This window comes from Artibeus jamaicensis, unplaced genomic scaffold (assembly GCF_021234435.1).
Source record: "Artibeus jamaicensis isolate MK-2021 breed Jamaican fruit bat unplaced genomic scaffold, CSHL_Jam_final contig_452, whole genome shotgun sequence".
Lineage (NCBI taxonomy): Eukaryota > Metazoa > Chordata > Mammalia > Chiroptera > Phyllostomidae > Artibeus > Artibeus jamaicensis.
This window is the reverse complement of record NW_026521837.1, coordinates 6,433,601-6,451,522: the sequence shown is the minus strand read 5'-3', so window position 1 is coordinate 6,451,522 and position 17,922 is coordinate 6,433,601. Positions and strand designations below refer to the sequence as shown.

The 17,922-nt window shown below is 39.1% G+C and overlaps 1 protein-coding gene across 7 annotated transcripts in view; it reads right to left on the bottom strand.

The window, feature by feature from the left end:
* The window catches only part of HERC3 (HECT and RLD domain containing E3 ubiquitin protein ligase 3), a 105,658-nt gene that overhangs the window by 32,338 nt on the left and 55,398 nt on the right, over positions 1–17,922 (bottom strand). For 4 of the 7 annotated variants that reach the window (XM_037141071.2, XM_037141075.2, XM_037141072.2 and 1 more), the window contains 8 exons: positions 17,681–17,792; positions 17,117–17,306; positions 15,141–15,304; positions 14,887–15,000; positions 5,342–5,365; positions 5,164–5,253; positions 3,710–3,880; positions 344–487 (listed from right to left, as the gene is read on the bottom strand). In XM_037141071.2, the coding sequence (XP_036996966.2) occupies positions 344–487; positions 3,710–3,880; positions 5,164–5,253; positions 5,342–5,365; positions 14,887–15,000; positions 15,141–15,304; positions 17,117–17,306; positions 17,681–17,792 (1,009 nt within the window). Of the gene's footprint in view, positions 1–343; positions 488–3,709; positions 3,881–5,163; positions 5,254–5,341; positions 5,366–14,886; positions 15,001–15,140; positions 15,305–16,289; positions 16,640–17,116; positions 17,307–17,360; positions 17,500–17,680; positions 17,793–17,922 lie in introns of those variants that run through there. The other 3 variants (XM_053666325.1, XM_037141077.2, XM_037141076.2) reach the window with 3 other exon arrangements.

Genomic DNA, 17,922 nt, shown 5'->3' with positions numbered 1-17,922 from the left:
TTCATCTACATACTACCATTGTTATTAAAATAAGACATATCTGACTACTACCTTCCACATGTCATAAGAGCAATTCACTTATCACGCTGTGCTTTCCCACCCCTGGAGGGTAACGACACTCGGATCTTCCCACTAGAAATCGAAATAGGGCTGATGAGTGACAAAAGACACTATTAGGTCTTGGCAACTGGTGGAAAAATGAAGACTGGATATATTATTTAACATTTTAAATTATTTTCTTTGTTATGCTTTCCTTTTCAAAATAAAAAGTATGGGGATTGGCCTCACAACTTTTTAGAAAATGTTTAATTCTATCCATTTAACTATGACATCACTAACTTACCGTATCTGAAAACCACAAGAGATTTGAATCCTCATAGTATGTAAACATTCCATAGATGGGATTCAAAAGTTCTTTCAACAGTAAAAGAAAGAACTCCTTCGTGACACCACCAGCATCCACTGCTTCTTCACCATCAAAGATTACCTTAAATCAATGAAAATAGAATTATACTTCAAAGAATCTTTGGCATTCTATGTCTTTGTTTTTTTAGCAAATTCTTCCCCAAGTCAGGACAAAGGAAGGGAGGTATAACACAATATACTGATGCAATGAAAATGGCAAGGGGTGTCCACTTATTAACAAGGCACCACAGACACAGAATTTTTGCCAGGTACCTCAGGGGATACAAATAAAGCTAGAAGTTTACCATGCGTCCACAGAAAGTATACCATCTATTTAAGCCAGTAAGGTAAACATAAAAGAATCCACTAGACAATACATTTTATTTTCAAAGAGTCAAATACTTTGAGAGGTAAACATTCGGGAACGGACAGAAAAGCAATAATTAAGCTGAGTAAAAAAAGTGTTTCTTGAAGAAACTGATGCCTACGGAGGGAGGAGAGCATTCTAAGTAAATACAGAGCTGGGCTGGGTGAGGGGCTATAAAAAAACCCACAAACAGACCCATATAGGGCATGCTGGACCCATAACGATCATCATAGTAACAACTACAGCAAACCAGCGAATGAGAGTTACTGAGAGTCACTACATGCCAGCACTTACACTCTATTAACCTAATCCTCAGAACAGCCTCATGCATAGATATTACTATTATCATCCCAAATTTATAAGTAGGAGCTCAGGCACAGAGCTAAAAACAGCATTTGAGAAAGCTTATACTATGGCTGTCTTCAGGATGAGAGAAATGGTGGGGACAGACATTACAGCTTTGATCACATGGAAGGAGCAGAAGGCAGCGCAGACACACTACAAAGCAAAAACTATCGTATCAGAATTACTGATTGAAAACAGGAGGCAAAAACAGGCCCGTTAGATCAAAAATATAACCCAGAAGTTCTAGGGAGAACTCCCAGGCAGACTGATGGGACGGACAGTACTCACTGGACATTCTAAAAAGGGTGAAAATATCGTGGAGACCATGAGTTTCTTGCTTATTACATTTCAGCAACTAGTTTACAAGAGGACTGGAAATAGAGATGTAGACATCCAAAGGGAAAAATAAGTGACTTCAAATCTCAAGTAATTCACTAAATTTAGTAAAGTAATTCACTAAATATTTACTAATACCTACTGTGTAACAAGCATTGTGCAAAGCCCTGGGAACACATTAAGTACTAAACATGCAGAGTCTGGGAGGAAAGATAACTTCTTCACTCAGTAACATCAGGGCACTAAGAGTGCCTGCATAGCGGCCAACGATGTCCCGGATGACTCCACTGCCTCTCTATATTCTCCTTTGCACCTTCTTTCTCTTAAATCTTTGGCATCCAAAAGACTTCCTAGATCCTGGCTTGATAGTTTTGTACTTAGCTGAAGCTTTACTTTTGCTGTTGCTTACTCATTTTGGGTAGAACTGGAGCAGATACACCAAAGACAGCAGACAAAGAAAGCCCTATAACTCCTCGAGTAATCCACAGGCATTTTTATCTGATGTATGTTTTTTTTAATATATTTTATTGATTATGCCATTACAGTTGTTCTATTCCCCCCTTCATTCCCCTCCACCCTGCACACCCCCTCCCCTACCATTCCCCCCCTTTAGTTTATGACCATGTGTCTCAAATTCTTTAGATTCTATATCTCCCCTACTATTCTTGCCCTCCCCCCTATCCATTTTCTACCTACCGTCTATGCTACTTATTTTTCTGTACCTTCCCCCCCCCCCCTTCCCCCACTCCCCTGTTGCTAACCCTCCATATGATCTTCATTTCTATGGTTCTGCTTCTGATCTAGCTATCCTCTTGGTTTGCTTTTGTTTTAGGTGTGGTTGTTAATAACTGTGAGTTTGCTGTTCATCTTTCTTATCTTCTTCTTCTTAGGTAAGTCCCTTTAACATTTCATATAATAAGGGCTTGGTGATGATGAACTCCTTGAATTTGATCTTATCTGAGAAGCACTTTATCTGCCCTTCCATTCTAAATGAAAGCTTTGCTGGATAGAGCAATCTTGGATGTAGGTCTTTGGATTTCATGACTTGGAATACCTCTTTCCAGCCCCTTCTTGCCTGGAAGGTCTCTTTGGAGAAATTTGCTGACAGTCTGATGGGAACTCCTTTGTAGGTGACTGTCCCCTTAGCTCTTGCTGCTTCTAGGATTCTCTCCTTCATTTTAATCTTGGCTAATGTAATTATGATGTGCCTTGGTGTGTTCCTTCTTGGGTCCAACTTCTTTGGGACTCTCCGAGCTTTCTGGATTTCCTGGAAGTCTATTTCCTTTGCCAGATTGGGGAAATTCTCCTTTAGTATTTGTTCAAATAAGTTTTCCACTTGTGGCTGTTCCTTTCCCCCTTCTGGTACCCCTGTAATTCTGATGTTGGAATGTTTCAAGATGTCCTGGAGGTTCCTAAGCCTCTCCTCATTTTTTTGAATTCTTGTTTCTTCATTCTTTTCTGTTTGGTCATTTTTTACCTCTTTCTGGTCCGCTCCTTTGATTTGAGTCCCAGTTTCCTTTCCATTACTATTGGTTTCCTGTGCATTTCCATTCATTTCAATTAGTTTAGCCTTCAGATGTTCCTCTAATTTGTGACTAAAATCAACCAGTTCTGTGAGCATCCTGATCACCAGTGTTTTAAACTGTGCATCTGAAAGTTTGGCTATTTCTTCACTGCTTAGATTTATCGGCTCTGGGGCTCTAAGTTCTTCTTGAGCCATGTTTTGATCTGCGCCTGTTAGGTATGAGGAGCAGAGGCTTAGGTGTTCGCTAGGGCGTGGCCACCCAGGTCGCTGGTTTGTGACGTTGTAGGTGGGGGCGGGGTCAGAGAGGGACAATGGCAGTCCCCTCTGCTGCTTCCTGCCACTGGGGCCTGCACAGTCTGTCTCACTGCTCCCTCCTTCACCGGTTTATCGGTTTGGCTGAAGGGTTCATTGTTGTCAGACTTCCGTGAAGTTCAATTTTCTGTGGTTTTGGCTGTGTTTTTGTTGCTAAAACTTTGTTGTTTTTAAACTTGGTTGTGGGAGGAGGCACAGTGCTTCCACCTACGCCTCCATCTTGGCGGAAGTCCCTGATGTATGTTGAGATCTACTGTTTGGTGATTTAACAGAAGGAGGTGATTAAATTCTTGTAAAATGGATGAAAGAAATAATGAATGGCTGCACTCCACAATTTTACTAATAAGATCTTTGTTGTTTCATCAACACTGTAAAGGAAAATTAGGAAGGTATTTAGAGGAATATACTGAAGGGCTCACTTTGAGAGGCTTTTTTAGATCAATATCAGAATGGATGCTCAGCTCTCTTAGGGCGTCTCCAACAAGGTTGTTCCTGCGAACATGAAGGACCAGGAAGGGGCTTCTGGCCAGCAGAGGCTCCAAGGTGAGAAGCATGAAGACATTCTGCAGGTTGGCTCCGTTGACCGCCACCTGGAGTGACACATCAAGAACACAATCACTCAGAGCACACCTGAGGGTGGGGACAGCCAGCTGCGCCTTCAGTCTGGGGTGTGTGGGGACACGCTGACTGCATCTCCATTGTTCTTTATTATTTTTGTCTTAACTTTTCCATATAGGTTTTCCAAGTTACTATGTTTATAAAACACACAAATCTTTCTAACATGAACCCAAAGAGAATAACTGAAATACTCTTTGAGCCATATAATCCATAACCAGTCCCTGGGAAATGATTTAGGCACTATTAAGACTGAAATAATAATATAATAGAAGAAATAGGAAGAAGAGTAGGTAAAAATCATGACTTTCAAAATGGCAGAAAAGAACTCTAATAACCACTTGTTAAACAGTTTTTATTCTTTAAAAAATGTCCATTGTCCCTGTAAAGCCTTCAAACTGTCAATATCGAGAATATATCACTGTGAAAATAAATATATGTGTATATATGTAAAATATACATATATATTTATATACATGTATACAAATATATGTATACACACACACTTATACATACACACACAGAGCTAGAGAGAAACAGACAAAAAGACAGACAGATGAAGAGTGACATGAATAAAGTTATACATCCATCAACCCACCAGGGATTGGTGGGTTTCAGTTGTTAATTCACAAATATCTTTGTAGGCTTTTCAAAACCAGTTATTTTTTATAATAAAAATGTGTACTTAAAATAAATCTCTATAACTAAAGTTTTAATTCAATGAAGACTACCAAGCTCCATTTAATTATCTCTCCATCAGGGGTCAGCAAACAACTGGGCCAAATCCAGCCTGCTGCCTGTTTTTGCACAGCTCAAGCTCATAATGGTTTCTATATTTTTAAAGTGCCGAACAAAAGAAAAAGAATACTTCACCACATGTGAAAATTACATGAAATTCCAATTTCGGTGTGCACACAGTTCTATGAGAACACCGCCATGCTCACTCATTAACGCGTGTCTGTCACTGCCATTGTGCTACGACACAGCTGAGAAGCTGAGACGGACTGTACGGCCCACAAACTAAAGTATTTACTATGCGGCCTTTAGGAAAACGCTCGCCAACTCCTCATCTATGCAAATGTGTATTCACTGATAAGTGTCGTATTCAACCAAAAAAATGCTAAAAAATTTGTGATAGTTCCAAAAGTTAGAATAGAACTCATCCAAATATACTTTCTCCTATTAGTAAAAATCACAACTGAATATGTAGGTTGAAAGAAACACATAAGAGGAGGAAATCATTGTTAAAGTATGATACCTGCATCTGTAGTTCGGCATCCGTCTGCAACATTTTGGTCTTGGCTTGGGCATCAAAGATGAAAGGGTAGGAACAAAGTGTTACAGAATCCTAAAGAAAACATTATTGGCAACATTGTAGTATCCACAGAGAACAGTGCTTCAAAAATAGATAAGTAAATTAAAAAAGAATCATTTACCTGTATTATAGATGGTCTAGCCTTCTGTGTAAAGAAAAATAAAAAGTCTCTTACTTAAATTGCAAAACGTAAACTTTTTACTCCCTACAAATGTGAAATACAAATAACAAAACTATCTATTTGGCCATGGAATTAACCCATTTGAATGGCTGACTGAATTTCTGATGGAATAAACCAAATGTTTTGATAGACACGGGCTAAGAAAAGAACTAAAAACAATCTTTAAAAATTGCTAAAGGACTATAACGGGCCATGTCACTAATTCCATAATTCACAGCATTAATAGAATTCTCTTTTATAAAAGAAAATTAATGCCAAAACAGGAACTTTAAAACCCTGACTTCAGAGCTTACCTTTGTTGGGTAAAGTTAATGCAAATTTCATTTATTTGTCAGTAACATCTCTTCCTTAGACACACACACACAGAAGCTGTTACTCTGAAGAGAAACCAAATGTTTAAAGCTGTCCCTGTTCTAAGTTCCATGTATCTAAGACTCTAGTTCTAATTTGTTTGTCAGTTTATTTTGTTCATTGGATTCCACATGTAAGTAAGACCATATGGTATTTGTCTTTCTCTGACTGGCTTATTTCACTGAGCATAATATTATCCAGGTCCATCCATGCTGTTGCAAGGGCAGAAAGAAAGATCTGAGGGGAGGCAGGTAGGAGGGAATGCATAAAAGAAGTTGAGAGATCAGCCAAAGAACACGTATGCACAGCCCTTGAACACAGACAACAGCGCAGTGAAGACCAGGGGGGCGGGAACAGGGGCTGGATGGGGGTGGGCAAAGGCCAGAAAATGGGGGATATCTGTAATAGTGTCATCAACCACAATAAATAAATAAATAAGTAAGTAAGTAAGTAAGTAAGTAAGTAAGTAAGTAAAGCAAGCAAGCTGTCCCTGACTCACCACTTAAACCAATGCTTGGCCAACAATATTTACATATTATCAATATGTAAATAAAATATTTTTAAAAATATTTTATTGACTGTGCTGTTACAGTTGTGCCAATTTCCCCCACCTTTTCCCCCTACGCAGCACTCCCGCTCCCTCAGGCAATCCCCCCCACCTTTGTTCATGTCCATGGGTCATGCATATAAGTTCTTTGTCTACTCCATTTCCTATACTGTACTTTATACCCCACTGGCTAATCTGTGACTACCTGTTTGTACTTCTTAGTCCCCTCACCTCTTTACCCATCCCACCACATGTTCCCCCATCTGGCAACTATCAAAACTTTCTCCCTATCCATGACTCTGCCTCTGTTCTACTTGCTAGCTTAGTTTGATTTTTAGATTCAATTTTGTTGATAGGTGTGTGTTTATTGCCATTTTATTATTCATAGTTTTGAACTTCTTTTTCTTAAATAAGTCCCTTTAACATTTCATATAATCAGGGTTTAGTGATGATGAACTCCTTCAGTTTTTTCTGGTCTGGGAAGCTCTTTATCTGCCCTCAATTCTAAATGATAGGTTTGCTGGGTAGAGCAATCTCGGCTGTATGTCCCCGCTTTTCATGACTTTGAATATTTCTTGGCAGTCCCTTCTAGCCTGCAAAGTTTCTTTTGAGACATCAGCAGCCTTATGGGAACTCCCCTGTAGGTAACAAACTGCTTTTGTCTTGTTTTTAAGATTCTGTCTTTTATCTTGTTTTTTTTTTTAAATATTTTATTTGTTTATCTTAGAGGGGAACGGAAGGAGAGAGGGAGAGAAATATCAATGTATGGTTGCCTTCATGGGTCCCCTACTGGGAACTGGCCTGCAGGGAACCGGCCTGCAACCCAGGCATGTGCCCTGACTGGGAATCGAACTGCGATTGTCTGGTTCGCAGGCTTGCACTCAATCCACTGAGCTACACCAGCCAGGGCTTATCTTGTTTTTAAGGTTCTTTCTTTTATCTTTAACCGTTGGCACTTTAATTATGATATGTCTTGGAGTGAGCCTGTTTATGTCTGTCTTGTTTGGGATTCTCTGTGCTTCCTGGACTTGCATGTCTATTTCCTTCACCAAATCAGGGAAGTTTTCTTTCATTATTTGTTCAAATAGATTTCCAGTTTCTTGTTCTTTCTCTTCTCCTTCTGGCACTCCTATGATGGGAATGTTGGTTTGCTTGAAATTGTTCTAGAGGTTTTATACTATCTTCCTTTTTTTTAGGTTCTTTTTTCTTCTTGTTGCTCTGATTGGTTGTTTTCTTGGTTCTTTATGATCCATATCATTGATTTGATTCTCAGCTTAATCCACTCTATTGTTTGTTTCCTGTAATGCATTTCAATTACTATATCCTTGAGTTCTGCCTGGCTTTTTTTTATGCTGTTGAAGTACTCACTGAATTCTTTCAGCATCCTAATAAGCAGTGTTTTGAATTCTGCATCTGATAGATTGCTCCTCTCCATTTTGTTTAGCTCTTTTTCTAGAGTTTTGATCTATTCTTTCATTTGGGCCATGTTTCTTTATCTCCTCATTTTGGCAATCTCCCAGTGTTTTTTTTTTCTTCTATGTATTAGGTAGAGCTGCTTTTGACTCTGTGTCTTGGTAGTGAGGCCTAATGTAGTAGGTGTCCTGTAGGGTTCGGTGGCACATCCTCCCCTTTCACCCAAGCTGGGCACTCAAGGTACGCCCTCATTATGGGCTGAGTACATCTTCCTCTTATAGGTGAGCCTTGGCTGCTGTTGGCAGGTCTATGGGAGGAATTTACCTAGGCCAGTCAGCTACAAGGACTGGCTGTGACCACCGACCATCAACCTCTGCCTTCCGTGGAGGATCAGCTGTGCAGGGGCAGGGTGGTGGTGTTCTGACTTGGTCTGTAGCTGTCCACTATGTGAGCAGGGTCTGAGGTTTCCCAGGTGCTGCAAGTCAGGGTCAGCCACCACCTATATTCTGCCTAGTGCCACCCAGCATAAGCCATTAAGCAATCTGCAGACAGCTGCTACTTGTGCTGGTCTTGGAGGTTCCCAGGGAGAGCCAAACTGTGATCCAAAGTTACTAGTGTCAGGCCTAGGGCCACTTAATCAGAGGTAGAGGGCTGGGGACAGGATCATAAGTTGAGTGGGGTGGAGCTTCAGGTAAACACCACGGTAGACCAAACAGTGTAAGCCAGGTTGATGGAGTCTCAGGTTGATGGAGGGCTCAGAAAAGGCACAATGGCCTCTGCCCACCTTTCTGTGTGGGAGGAAGCTGTCCCGCAGCTCTCACCCGAACACCAGACACTTTAGTTCCTCCCTGTATGCCACTCATGCCTTTCAAGCTGCTACCCTGGTGCTGGAACTCAGAGGGAGTAAGTCTGAGTAAGTTTGGTGCAGGCCCTTTATGAGGAACTTCCAAAGAGTCCAGTAATTTTTTTCACCAACCCCAAACCCGCTGGTTTTTACAGCCAGAAGTTATGGGGGCTTCTCTTCCTGGCACTGCTACCCTGAGCTGGGGAGCCTGGCATGTGGCTGGGACCCTTCACTACCAAAATATCCCTCCCAAATTTTTACCCACCACATGTGAGTGTGGGACTTGCCCATTCCACATCTGTGTCTCCCACCAGTCTGGTTTGACATGGTTTCTTTAGTTCCATAGTTGTCTGATGTCCACTCAACTCAATTTCCGATGGTTCTGAGTGATCTTTGGTCTGTAGTTTAGCTGTGATTTTTTTTTTTGGTTTTGTACCTTTTAGAATTTATTATTTTTTTTAGTTGTGAGTTTGATGTAGTTGTGCGAGGAGGTGAGGTGTGTTTACCTATGCCTCCACCTTGACTGGAAGTTATAAATAAAATCTTAAAAACTTTTGAGGGGGAAAAACAGGAAATTAAAAAACTCACAAACATATCTAAGAGGTATATTACTTTCATTAATCAGGGTGAAGAAACAAGAGGTCTCTTCTCAAAGTTTTTGTTACGTTACGTAACAAATATTATTTATTAACTGAATAGAAACAAAAAAATATCAACAATACACATCATGTTGACCTGTAGTATTTCTCAAACAGAAAGTCTTAGATTTTTTTCTGAGATCTGAGAGTGCTATACAATTTTTTTAAATTTTGTACTTTTATAAATATCCTAAACAAAATTAATTAAAACACATTCTGAACAACCTCCTTATAATGGCGTGTCACCACATAATTTGCATTTATTTTAATGAGTACATTGGTGCCACATTATACTTGATTGTCCAGGAGTAATAAGAAGAAAAGCAGTCTTCCTTAGGAAGAGACAGGAAAGGGCCAGAGCCGCCCTGGCTCCGCACGGAGGAAGGTGTAACAGGAGCTCAAAGGAAGAGAGAGCCGAGTCTTCCCTGGGTGAGTGAGCACCAAGGCCGGGCAGCAGGCAGTCCCAGCGCGCAGTGCCAGTGGGGTCTGGCTTCCGTAAGGCCATCTGCATTTTACTGATTTTAGAGTTTTGTTTGTATCTAATCCACAAATTTGGTTTGCTTTTATAATTGTTTAAATGTAAATGAATAAAAAATATATACCATTGGAAATGCATATTCCAATGACATCATTGAAAAGCAATTTTAATTAAAATCCACCCAGTTTACCCTTTGAAAACAGGTTCCTTATGGATTCTGACGCACTTCCCCAGACCAAGGAACACTAATGGAAGAGACAACTGCAGTCCAGTGATATGGTGTGAAGTCATGGATACACAATGCAGGCAAATTTGACTCATGCTCATGTCTACATATTTAATTTCTTTGAATTTAGGAATTGAAATTACTGAAATATAACACACACTCTATGAAATTATCTTTTCGTCTAAGTACCTACAAAAGATGTAAGTCTTCTGGGGAAGTAGATTTTATACTGGTGCCAATATTCAGAATTTTAGGATCTTCATCTCAGAAGAGATCACTTTATTCTAAGCATAATTTGCTTATTCTCAAGAGAAGAGGACCACTTTTGACGTGCGTTGGTCTACAAAACAAGGTGAAGTTTAAACACTGCAAATGTAAAGGTGGCTGTGGGAGAAGCAACAACAGCTGTTGGCATTACAGCACCACAGCATATCTAGTATTTTTAAATGCTGGTGCGTTTGTTGGTACCATATACAGAGTACAAAAACAGAGAGTTTATTCTTATATTATTGTTTATTAACTATTGTATTATTTTCTATACAAACAACTGTAAACCTACTTTTGCCCTACCCAATAGTTATTCAGACATTAATCATCAGCTTTGTCTGTATTTCTTGACTCGCTCCAATCCCACTCCAGCTCTCCCTGCAAACCCCACCACGAGCCCTCCCTCCTGCAGCTCTCATTCTCTCCCTTCACTCCTTGCCCGACCCCTCTGCACCCCCTGAAAGCATGCAGTTTTGAAAGTAGGCTGATCAGAACAGTCTGGAAGGAAAGGAGTTAAATTGTGGGCAGGGTCACCATGATCTCAGTTGAGTAGGTCTGATGGAAAGAAATCAAAAACTGCCGGTTAGGAACCAGAGCCAAGGCCACAGCACTGGTGATCCCAAAGACCCTTCCACCAGGACAGACCACAGTGCCAGTTCTAAGGAAGATGAAGAAGGTAGGCTATTCTGTCAAAAGAAGCACTACACCTACATGAAGGTCTATTATACATCTGTAAACTTTTTATAAGAATATGAGTTTTTGTATTTGAAATATAATAATTTAATTTCAATGATTTTTCTTTTGTGAATGCTGATTGTTTTAGAAATGGTATTAGTACTGGCATTTCCTTATTATGTGAAATAAATACTAAAACAGCTGTGTTATGATTTGCTTCAAGACTGCTCTCCCTAACCTAGGTGAACACATATGAACTGACATGTGTGCTCATGTCAGTTCATGTGTGTACGAACTGACCCTCTCCTGAGAGGCTGCTTGCCCTGGGCTGTCCATTGCCCCAAAATGAGTCTTACAAACCTAAAACTATCAAATGACCGGCGGATCACATTTTAAATGTTTTTGCTTGAGATGGGGTTGTACTGTGACCTTAGTTCATTTTTTAAAAATATACAAAATAGGAGCAATGAACAAGTATATGGTACAGAACTGAGTAACTGGGAATATCTTTTTCCTTTAAAAAAAATTCCAAATCAACATTTCCTAAATGTGACTGCGACTGCGGGCAGGAGGCATTGCACACACACCTGTCATGCCAAGAAGTAAACCTGGGAGCCTCTGCCATAGACCCTGCCCAGCACCAGGTGCTCCTGTACCCACTGCAGGCCGGTCTGGCTCCCTGCCATCCCTGCAAGCTGTGGCAAAAACCGTCGCCTCTTCTCACCAGGCACAATACTGGTACTCAGAGGTAAAACACTGCCCTCGTGTGGCAAGATGACTCTAGCTTTTATGTTTGAGGCATTTACTTTTCCTACCACTAACTTTCTCACTTACACAGCCCTCTATGGGAGCCTACGAAGGCACTCATTCTGTGTTATTTCATTTTCAAGGGGATGATGGCAGTTTATTAATGAAAGTAAAGAATCCACTGCCACCTCTTCTTTAACATGAGCAAAAATCGGCCACTTCAGAATGTCCTCTTGTGCTCCACAGTCCTTTACACACGTTATAGCTCTTTGTAATTCCTTTCTCACTGCTGCCTCCACGTTGAACACCCCACAGAGGCAGCCCCATGTCCTTCCCATGTCTCCATCCCCAGTGACTAGCAGGCAGGCAACATACACTGGGTACTGAGAACTGCTTACCGAAAAATAGTTATCAAGGGCTTATTATGTGCCAAATAAAGCGCTATGCCAGCAATGCATTTCCATGCTTCCTCCCATTCCAGTCCCACAGTATAGTTACAATTCATATTCACAAATGAGGATGCCATGCCTAAAGACATTAAGTAACTTGCCTAGGGTTACATAGGTAGCAGTCCAGAGGGGAGACTAGAACCCAGTTCTTTTCAACTGAAGCATGTGCTCTGAGCTACATGCTACACTGCCTCAACTATTACCAAGCTAAAATATTAAACATGCAAAAATCTATTTATTGTGGTATATACACAATAAAATATTCCTCCACTAAAAATAAAACTGCCATTTGCAACAACATAGGTGAATCTGCAGGTCATTACACTGAGTGAAATAATATCACCTATATGTGGAATCAAAAAAACCAATCTTATAGAGACAGAAGAATGGTGGTTTCCAGAGGCTAGGGGGTGGGAAGATGGGGAGATGCAGGTCAAGGGGTACAAGTTCTGTTGTAAATGCTGAGGAGCTAATGCACAGCATGGTAACTATAGTTAATAATAGTGTGGTGCATATTTTAAAGCTGCTAAGAGATAAATCTTAAAAGGTCTCATCACATGAAGAAAACACCTGTAACTATGCATGGTGATGATGGTAACTAGACTTCTTATGTGATCATTGCACGGTGTACACGAACACTGAGTCATTATGTTGTACACCTGAAACTAATGTAATGTTTTCCATCAAGTATGCTTCAAAAGGGTGGTCAAAAAACACAAATTTGTATGTAAAATGGCTTTAGCAATTCAGGTTAAAATCCAAGATATCAAAAAAGTTAAACTTCAATTTCTAATAGTATTGTACCTTATACAATAAAAAAAAGTTCCCCATAAATCATAAAAGTTCACATAGTAATTTCACCTAACTTTCTATCTTTCCATAATGACTTCCTTAGTACTGAAGAGGAGATATGCATTTGGCATTCAAGACCCACATTTGCTTATTAAATGTTAAGAGAAAGAAACTATGAAAAGGTTGTAAAAGTTGCTCGCTTAGCCTCTATTCAAAAACTACAGTCATGATGATCTAGATTTTAACACCAGTAACTTTTCTTTTCAGTGAAAAGAATTAGGGTTTATTAAAATTATCCCATTCAGCATTAAGTCAGAGATTAGAAATCAGATGACTTGGCTTTTATGGCTAATTAAATTGGTAAAAAAACTGTTTAATTCCTCTGAGTCTACATTTCCTCACCTAAAAACAAAGCACTTGGCCTAAGTAATTCATAAAGCTTATTTCAGTTCTTAATATTTCACTTTTCAATGAATAATAATTTGATAGAGATTGATAAACAAAAAAGTTAACCTTTTTACAATTTCTAAACTAGAGCATGAATGCAGAGTTCATTGCTAGCTTCCATGTTAAAATTTCCCAGTAAACCTATTTAGAAAACTCTAATCCACCTTTATCGAAAAATATCTTCTTTTTTCCAAGGTAATTATAAAATCCTATTAAAAGCATAATAGAGCCCTGGCTGGTATGGCTCAGTGAACTGAGTGCTGGCCTGCAAACCAAAGGGTCACCAGCTGGATCCCCAGTCAGGGCACAAGCCTGGGTTGCGGGCCAGGTCCCCAGTAGGGGGCGCATAAGAGACAACCACACATAGATGTCTCCCTCTCTTTCTCCCTCCCTTCTGCTCTCTAAAAATAAATAAATAAAATCTTTTAAAAAACTTATAAAACACAATATTGTATCTAACATAAACCATCTACTATATGAAAAAGAAAATAATCTCACTTAGTTAAATAAACCTATTTAGATACCTTGCTTGTGGAGACCACTATTAACCTCCAAAAACTCTGCCAGGAAAATGTTGCCTAAATGTTGGTGATAAATCTGTTAAACCGGCAAGAGCTCACCTCAAATGTCTCTGTTGTGCATGGCTTCACTAAACATTATAATTAAATTATTGTTGTTTTCTGACATAACTCAAATTTACTCATATTTCACAGATGGGAGAATCCTAAAAAGCATTGCATATATCTCAAGCCAGTGCAATCAAAATGAGTTCTTGCCAAGTCAAGGATGGCAGGCAGGAATCTGCACATACTTCCTTGGATGGCATGTCTAACATACGGTGAGAGCTAGATCAGGGCCATGTGACATTGAGGTGGCCTACAGGGTTCAGGCAGCTGAATAAGATGACTGAAGTAGGAGAGCTATTAGAAGATGACAATTAGCAATCGTCCTTTCCCTAATGTCCAAACCAAGCAGCAGTGGGGATTGTGGCACACGGATGTCTCATCTAAAGAGCCACCATTGAATACCAGCCAACTGGTGCCATCTGGGAAGACAGGTCATGTTGCCAGACCTTCCAAATTTCAAGAAAAGCTAAAAATTCATTTCAAATGTCTTGACATTTTTTAACTGTGGTAAAAGACATATAACAAAGTTTACTGTCTTTATCATTTTAAAATATACACGTCAGTAGTGCTAACTGCATTTGCATTATTGTTCAATGACCTACAGAACTTTTTCGTCTTCAAAAACAGAAACTCTAAACCCATTATACAACTCCCCACGTCCCCTCCCCACAAACCCTGGCCACCACGATTCTACTTCCTATTTTATTAATTTGACTATTTTAGATACCTTGATTTTTTTTCATGTTGACAACTAATTAAAATTTATACTATTCTACATGTCTGCCCATTTATGACTCCTATAATCATTTGTGATTACTCAAAGCACTTCAAAGTTTCAAGAATGCGAAAGCCAGCAGATAAAACACCAGTGTGATACTAACACCAAAGTCAAGGACAAATTATAGGGCTCAGATGTGCTTTCCTATTCCTACTTACACTCTGAGAAAAGACTAAAGCTGTAAATAAGCTTTATGTGGATTCTTACCATGCCTGCTTGATGCAAGAACCACATGAGGTAGTCTTCCTGAAGGTCCACAAGACTGGAAATCTCAGGAATGTAAAATGCATCATATTCCACATGCTTCACCTTAAGATTTACCTGAGAAAAAACAAAATAAAGTCAACTAAAACCCAGACAACTGGAAAATGGCTTCCCAGAGAGCATCTCAGTAGGACACTGACCCATTTGACCCTCCCATCTATTCAGCCTTGCCCCCCATGGCTCCGCTCACGGCTTACCTTATACAATTTCTCCAAGAGCTTGAGAGCTGCTGTAATGTAACTGTTAAACAGTACAGGGATTAAAAATGTCTTTCTTCCTCTCAGTAGATAAACAACTGCACCTTTATAGAGGTTAACCAGCTTCATGAAATATTTTGGGCATACCTGAGACCACCAGTTATCTTTAGAAAGAAAGAAAAGACATATTTCAATGTATAATCTTGATATCTATGTCTTAAGTATTTATGTTTTCTGCCTACCAGCTAAAAACTTCTCTAGCTAGAAAGTGAATATTAGTCTAAAATACATTTTTCTAAAATTGGCTTTAAAAGAAACCATTAAAGCATTTCTGGAGAGAGCAGCAGCCGTATAAAAATCCTGGAGGTTTGTTTTTTTTTAATAAAGCTTGATCTGATTTTTCTCCCCAAAGTCTCAATGAGAAGGCTAATCTAAAATTTCAGTCCCTAGGGTACATGTGGACAAGATACTAAGGCATGTATTTGAGGCAGGGGCATTCATACATCCCAGTCCTTTCGGAACCTCTTCTCAGCCGTCACTCCTAAACCTCCTAAGCCAGGGACACCAATGCCTACAAGCCCCAGAACAGCACTAGTATGACAACCATTCCTTCCTTTCAAGAGGCATAATTAGTTGAGAAGCTACTATTTCAGCTTCTCACCAAACAGTACTTTCTCATAACCCAACAAAACAATGATATCAACTTCTACTTAGTCAGAAAAAAATTGAGCCATACTGAAATATTTAAAATATTAAATAATACAATGTCCAAGACTTTTAAAAATATTCCAGCAAAAACCGAAAAGATGGTGGTAGGAGAATAGATAAAACAAAAAAAAGACAAAATGTTGATAATAATTAATTCATGAGTTCCTGTAGTGTTCTCTTTACTTTTCAGTATTCTTTTAAGCTTAAAGTTCTGTAATTAGAAGTTAAACAAATTCAGTATAAAACGGAATGATTTTGATTGCTTTGTGCCATTCTACCTGAAAAAATTAAAATTAAAAAAAAGCGTCAAAGCTAAAAAAAGTAAGTACTATACTCCTTGACAAGTTGCCATCTTTTGACCTCACAATTTATTAGCATACCTGAGAAAATATGCTCCAAACTGCTTTTAATCTTAAAAAAATAATTAGGGGCTAACATATTACTATTGCTTCCATTATAATTTGTTTTTGTATCTTCTGCAAAGGTGGAAGCAATGTAAGCCAGTATTCCATCCTCAGGAACACAGGTCTCTTTACTCATGGGGAGACCACACCCAAGTAACATCCTACTTCTTATGGAATGCAGGTTACTGAGCTGCAGTGAACACCTAAAAAAAATTACCAGGGGGGGAAAAAAGGAAAAAGCCAGGTACAGACTTTCTGCACTTGATTAGCAAAAACAGCTCAGGCGCTACTCCCATGAGAGACACTCTCCAATTCACTGAGGAATAAAAGGTTCTTATCTCAGCAAAGTGTCCGTAGCCTGCAAAAATCAGTGTGGACTCAACTGTCCTAAAAAAGAAAAACAAAACAAACATTTGGTAAGTCTCCACTAGGTCATTTTCTTTCTCTCCTTTTCTGGAGACCTGTGTATTACCAAAACTGCTCATTTCACTCCCGCCCCCTAAATTAGGTATAGGGGTAAAAACAACAGATGGATATTAACTTTTGAGAGGCTATTAACTACTAGCAAGCATGGGAGAAGAAAAAAATAAAGTTGGATAATCTAACTTTGTGACTACTTAAAAATCAAGATTAGTCTGGCATGAATCATTTCAAATAACTGAAATAACAGTTCGATTTGTTCAAGTTGCAAATATGGCTAGGTAGAAATTAACAGCAAAAAAAAAGTAGGTTAAATGTTAAGGATATTAAATGGCAACAAATAGATTCTTGGAGAGCAAACCACTAGTGGCACTAGAGAGCCACTAGTCACACCAATTAAAATAAAAGGCACAAAACCACTAGTATTGAATTTGGAAAATTCACCTAATACTTTGCTAGGGTTTGTATCCAGGCGCAGAATGGCCATAGCCAGGGGAATAGTCAATGTTATATAATACTTGGAATCCTGGAGTAGGGGAAACTCAGGTAGTATTAAATATATTCTCATAGCTTCAACATCTGGTGGTGAACTTGACAACTGAGGAATCAGGCAACTTTCAAAGCTGTTTAAGATCTGTATGAGAGAAAAGAGTATTGAGCAATTCAAGCATACATGAGACTTAGTTACCTTATCTCTAATTCATATGCTATTTGGCAGATTCTCAACTCTCACTCATTGTACGCACTGAGGACCTCCTGTGAGTCCAGGTATTCCGGATATGCCAGTGAAAAGAAAAGCCAGTGTAAGCACGCTGGAGGGGCATTTCCTTAGAAAGGGGTAAGCCAAAAAGAAAGCTGAAAATAGGTCAAATTGCCAAGGTGAATATTTTAGAATTAAGATTTATGTAAGACCTTTGTCTTTCATCTTTTTGTATCCCTTGAAAGTTGAATTGCTGCAGTAAAAAAATGTATTTTTAAACATGCACTTTGTCAATGTAAAGCACATACCTGTTCTAGAATCATGGAATGCTGAGAGTTCATTAACTTCTCAAATAACACTCTAGTTGAGTTCAGGTCAATCCCAGGGATTTTGGGACTTGTTTTATAATGTTCATCAATTCTAAACAAACAAAAACCAAAAAAAGTGCATAAGTAAAACAAAGCAAACACTTTCACAGGAACTATAAATAGGTAACCAAAATAGTTTATCCATACTGACCACATTTAAATTTGCCCTGGCAGACAATATG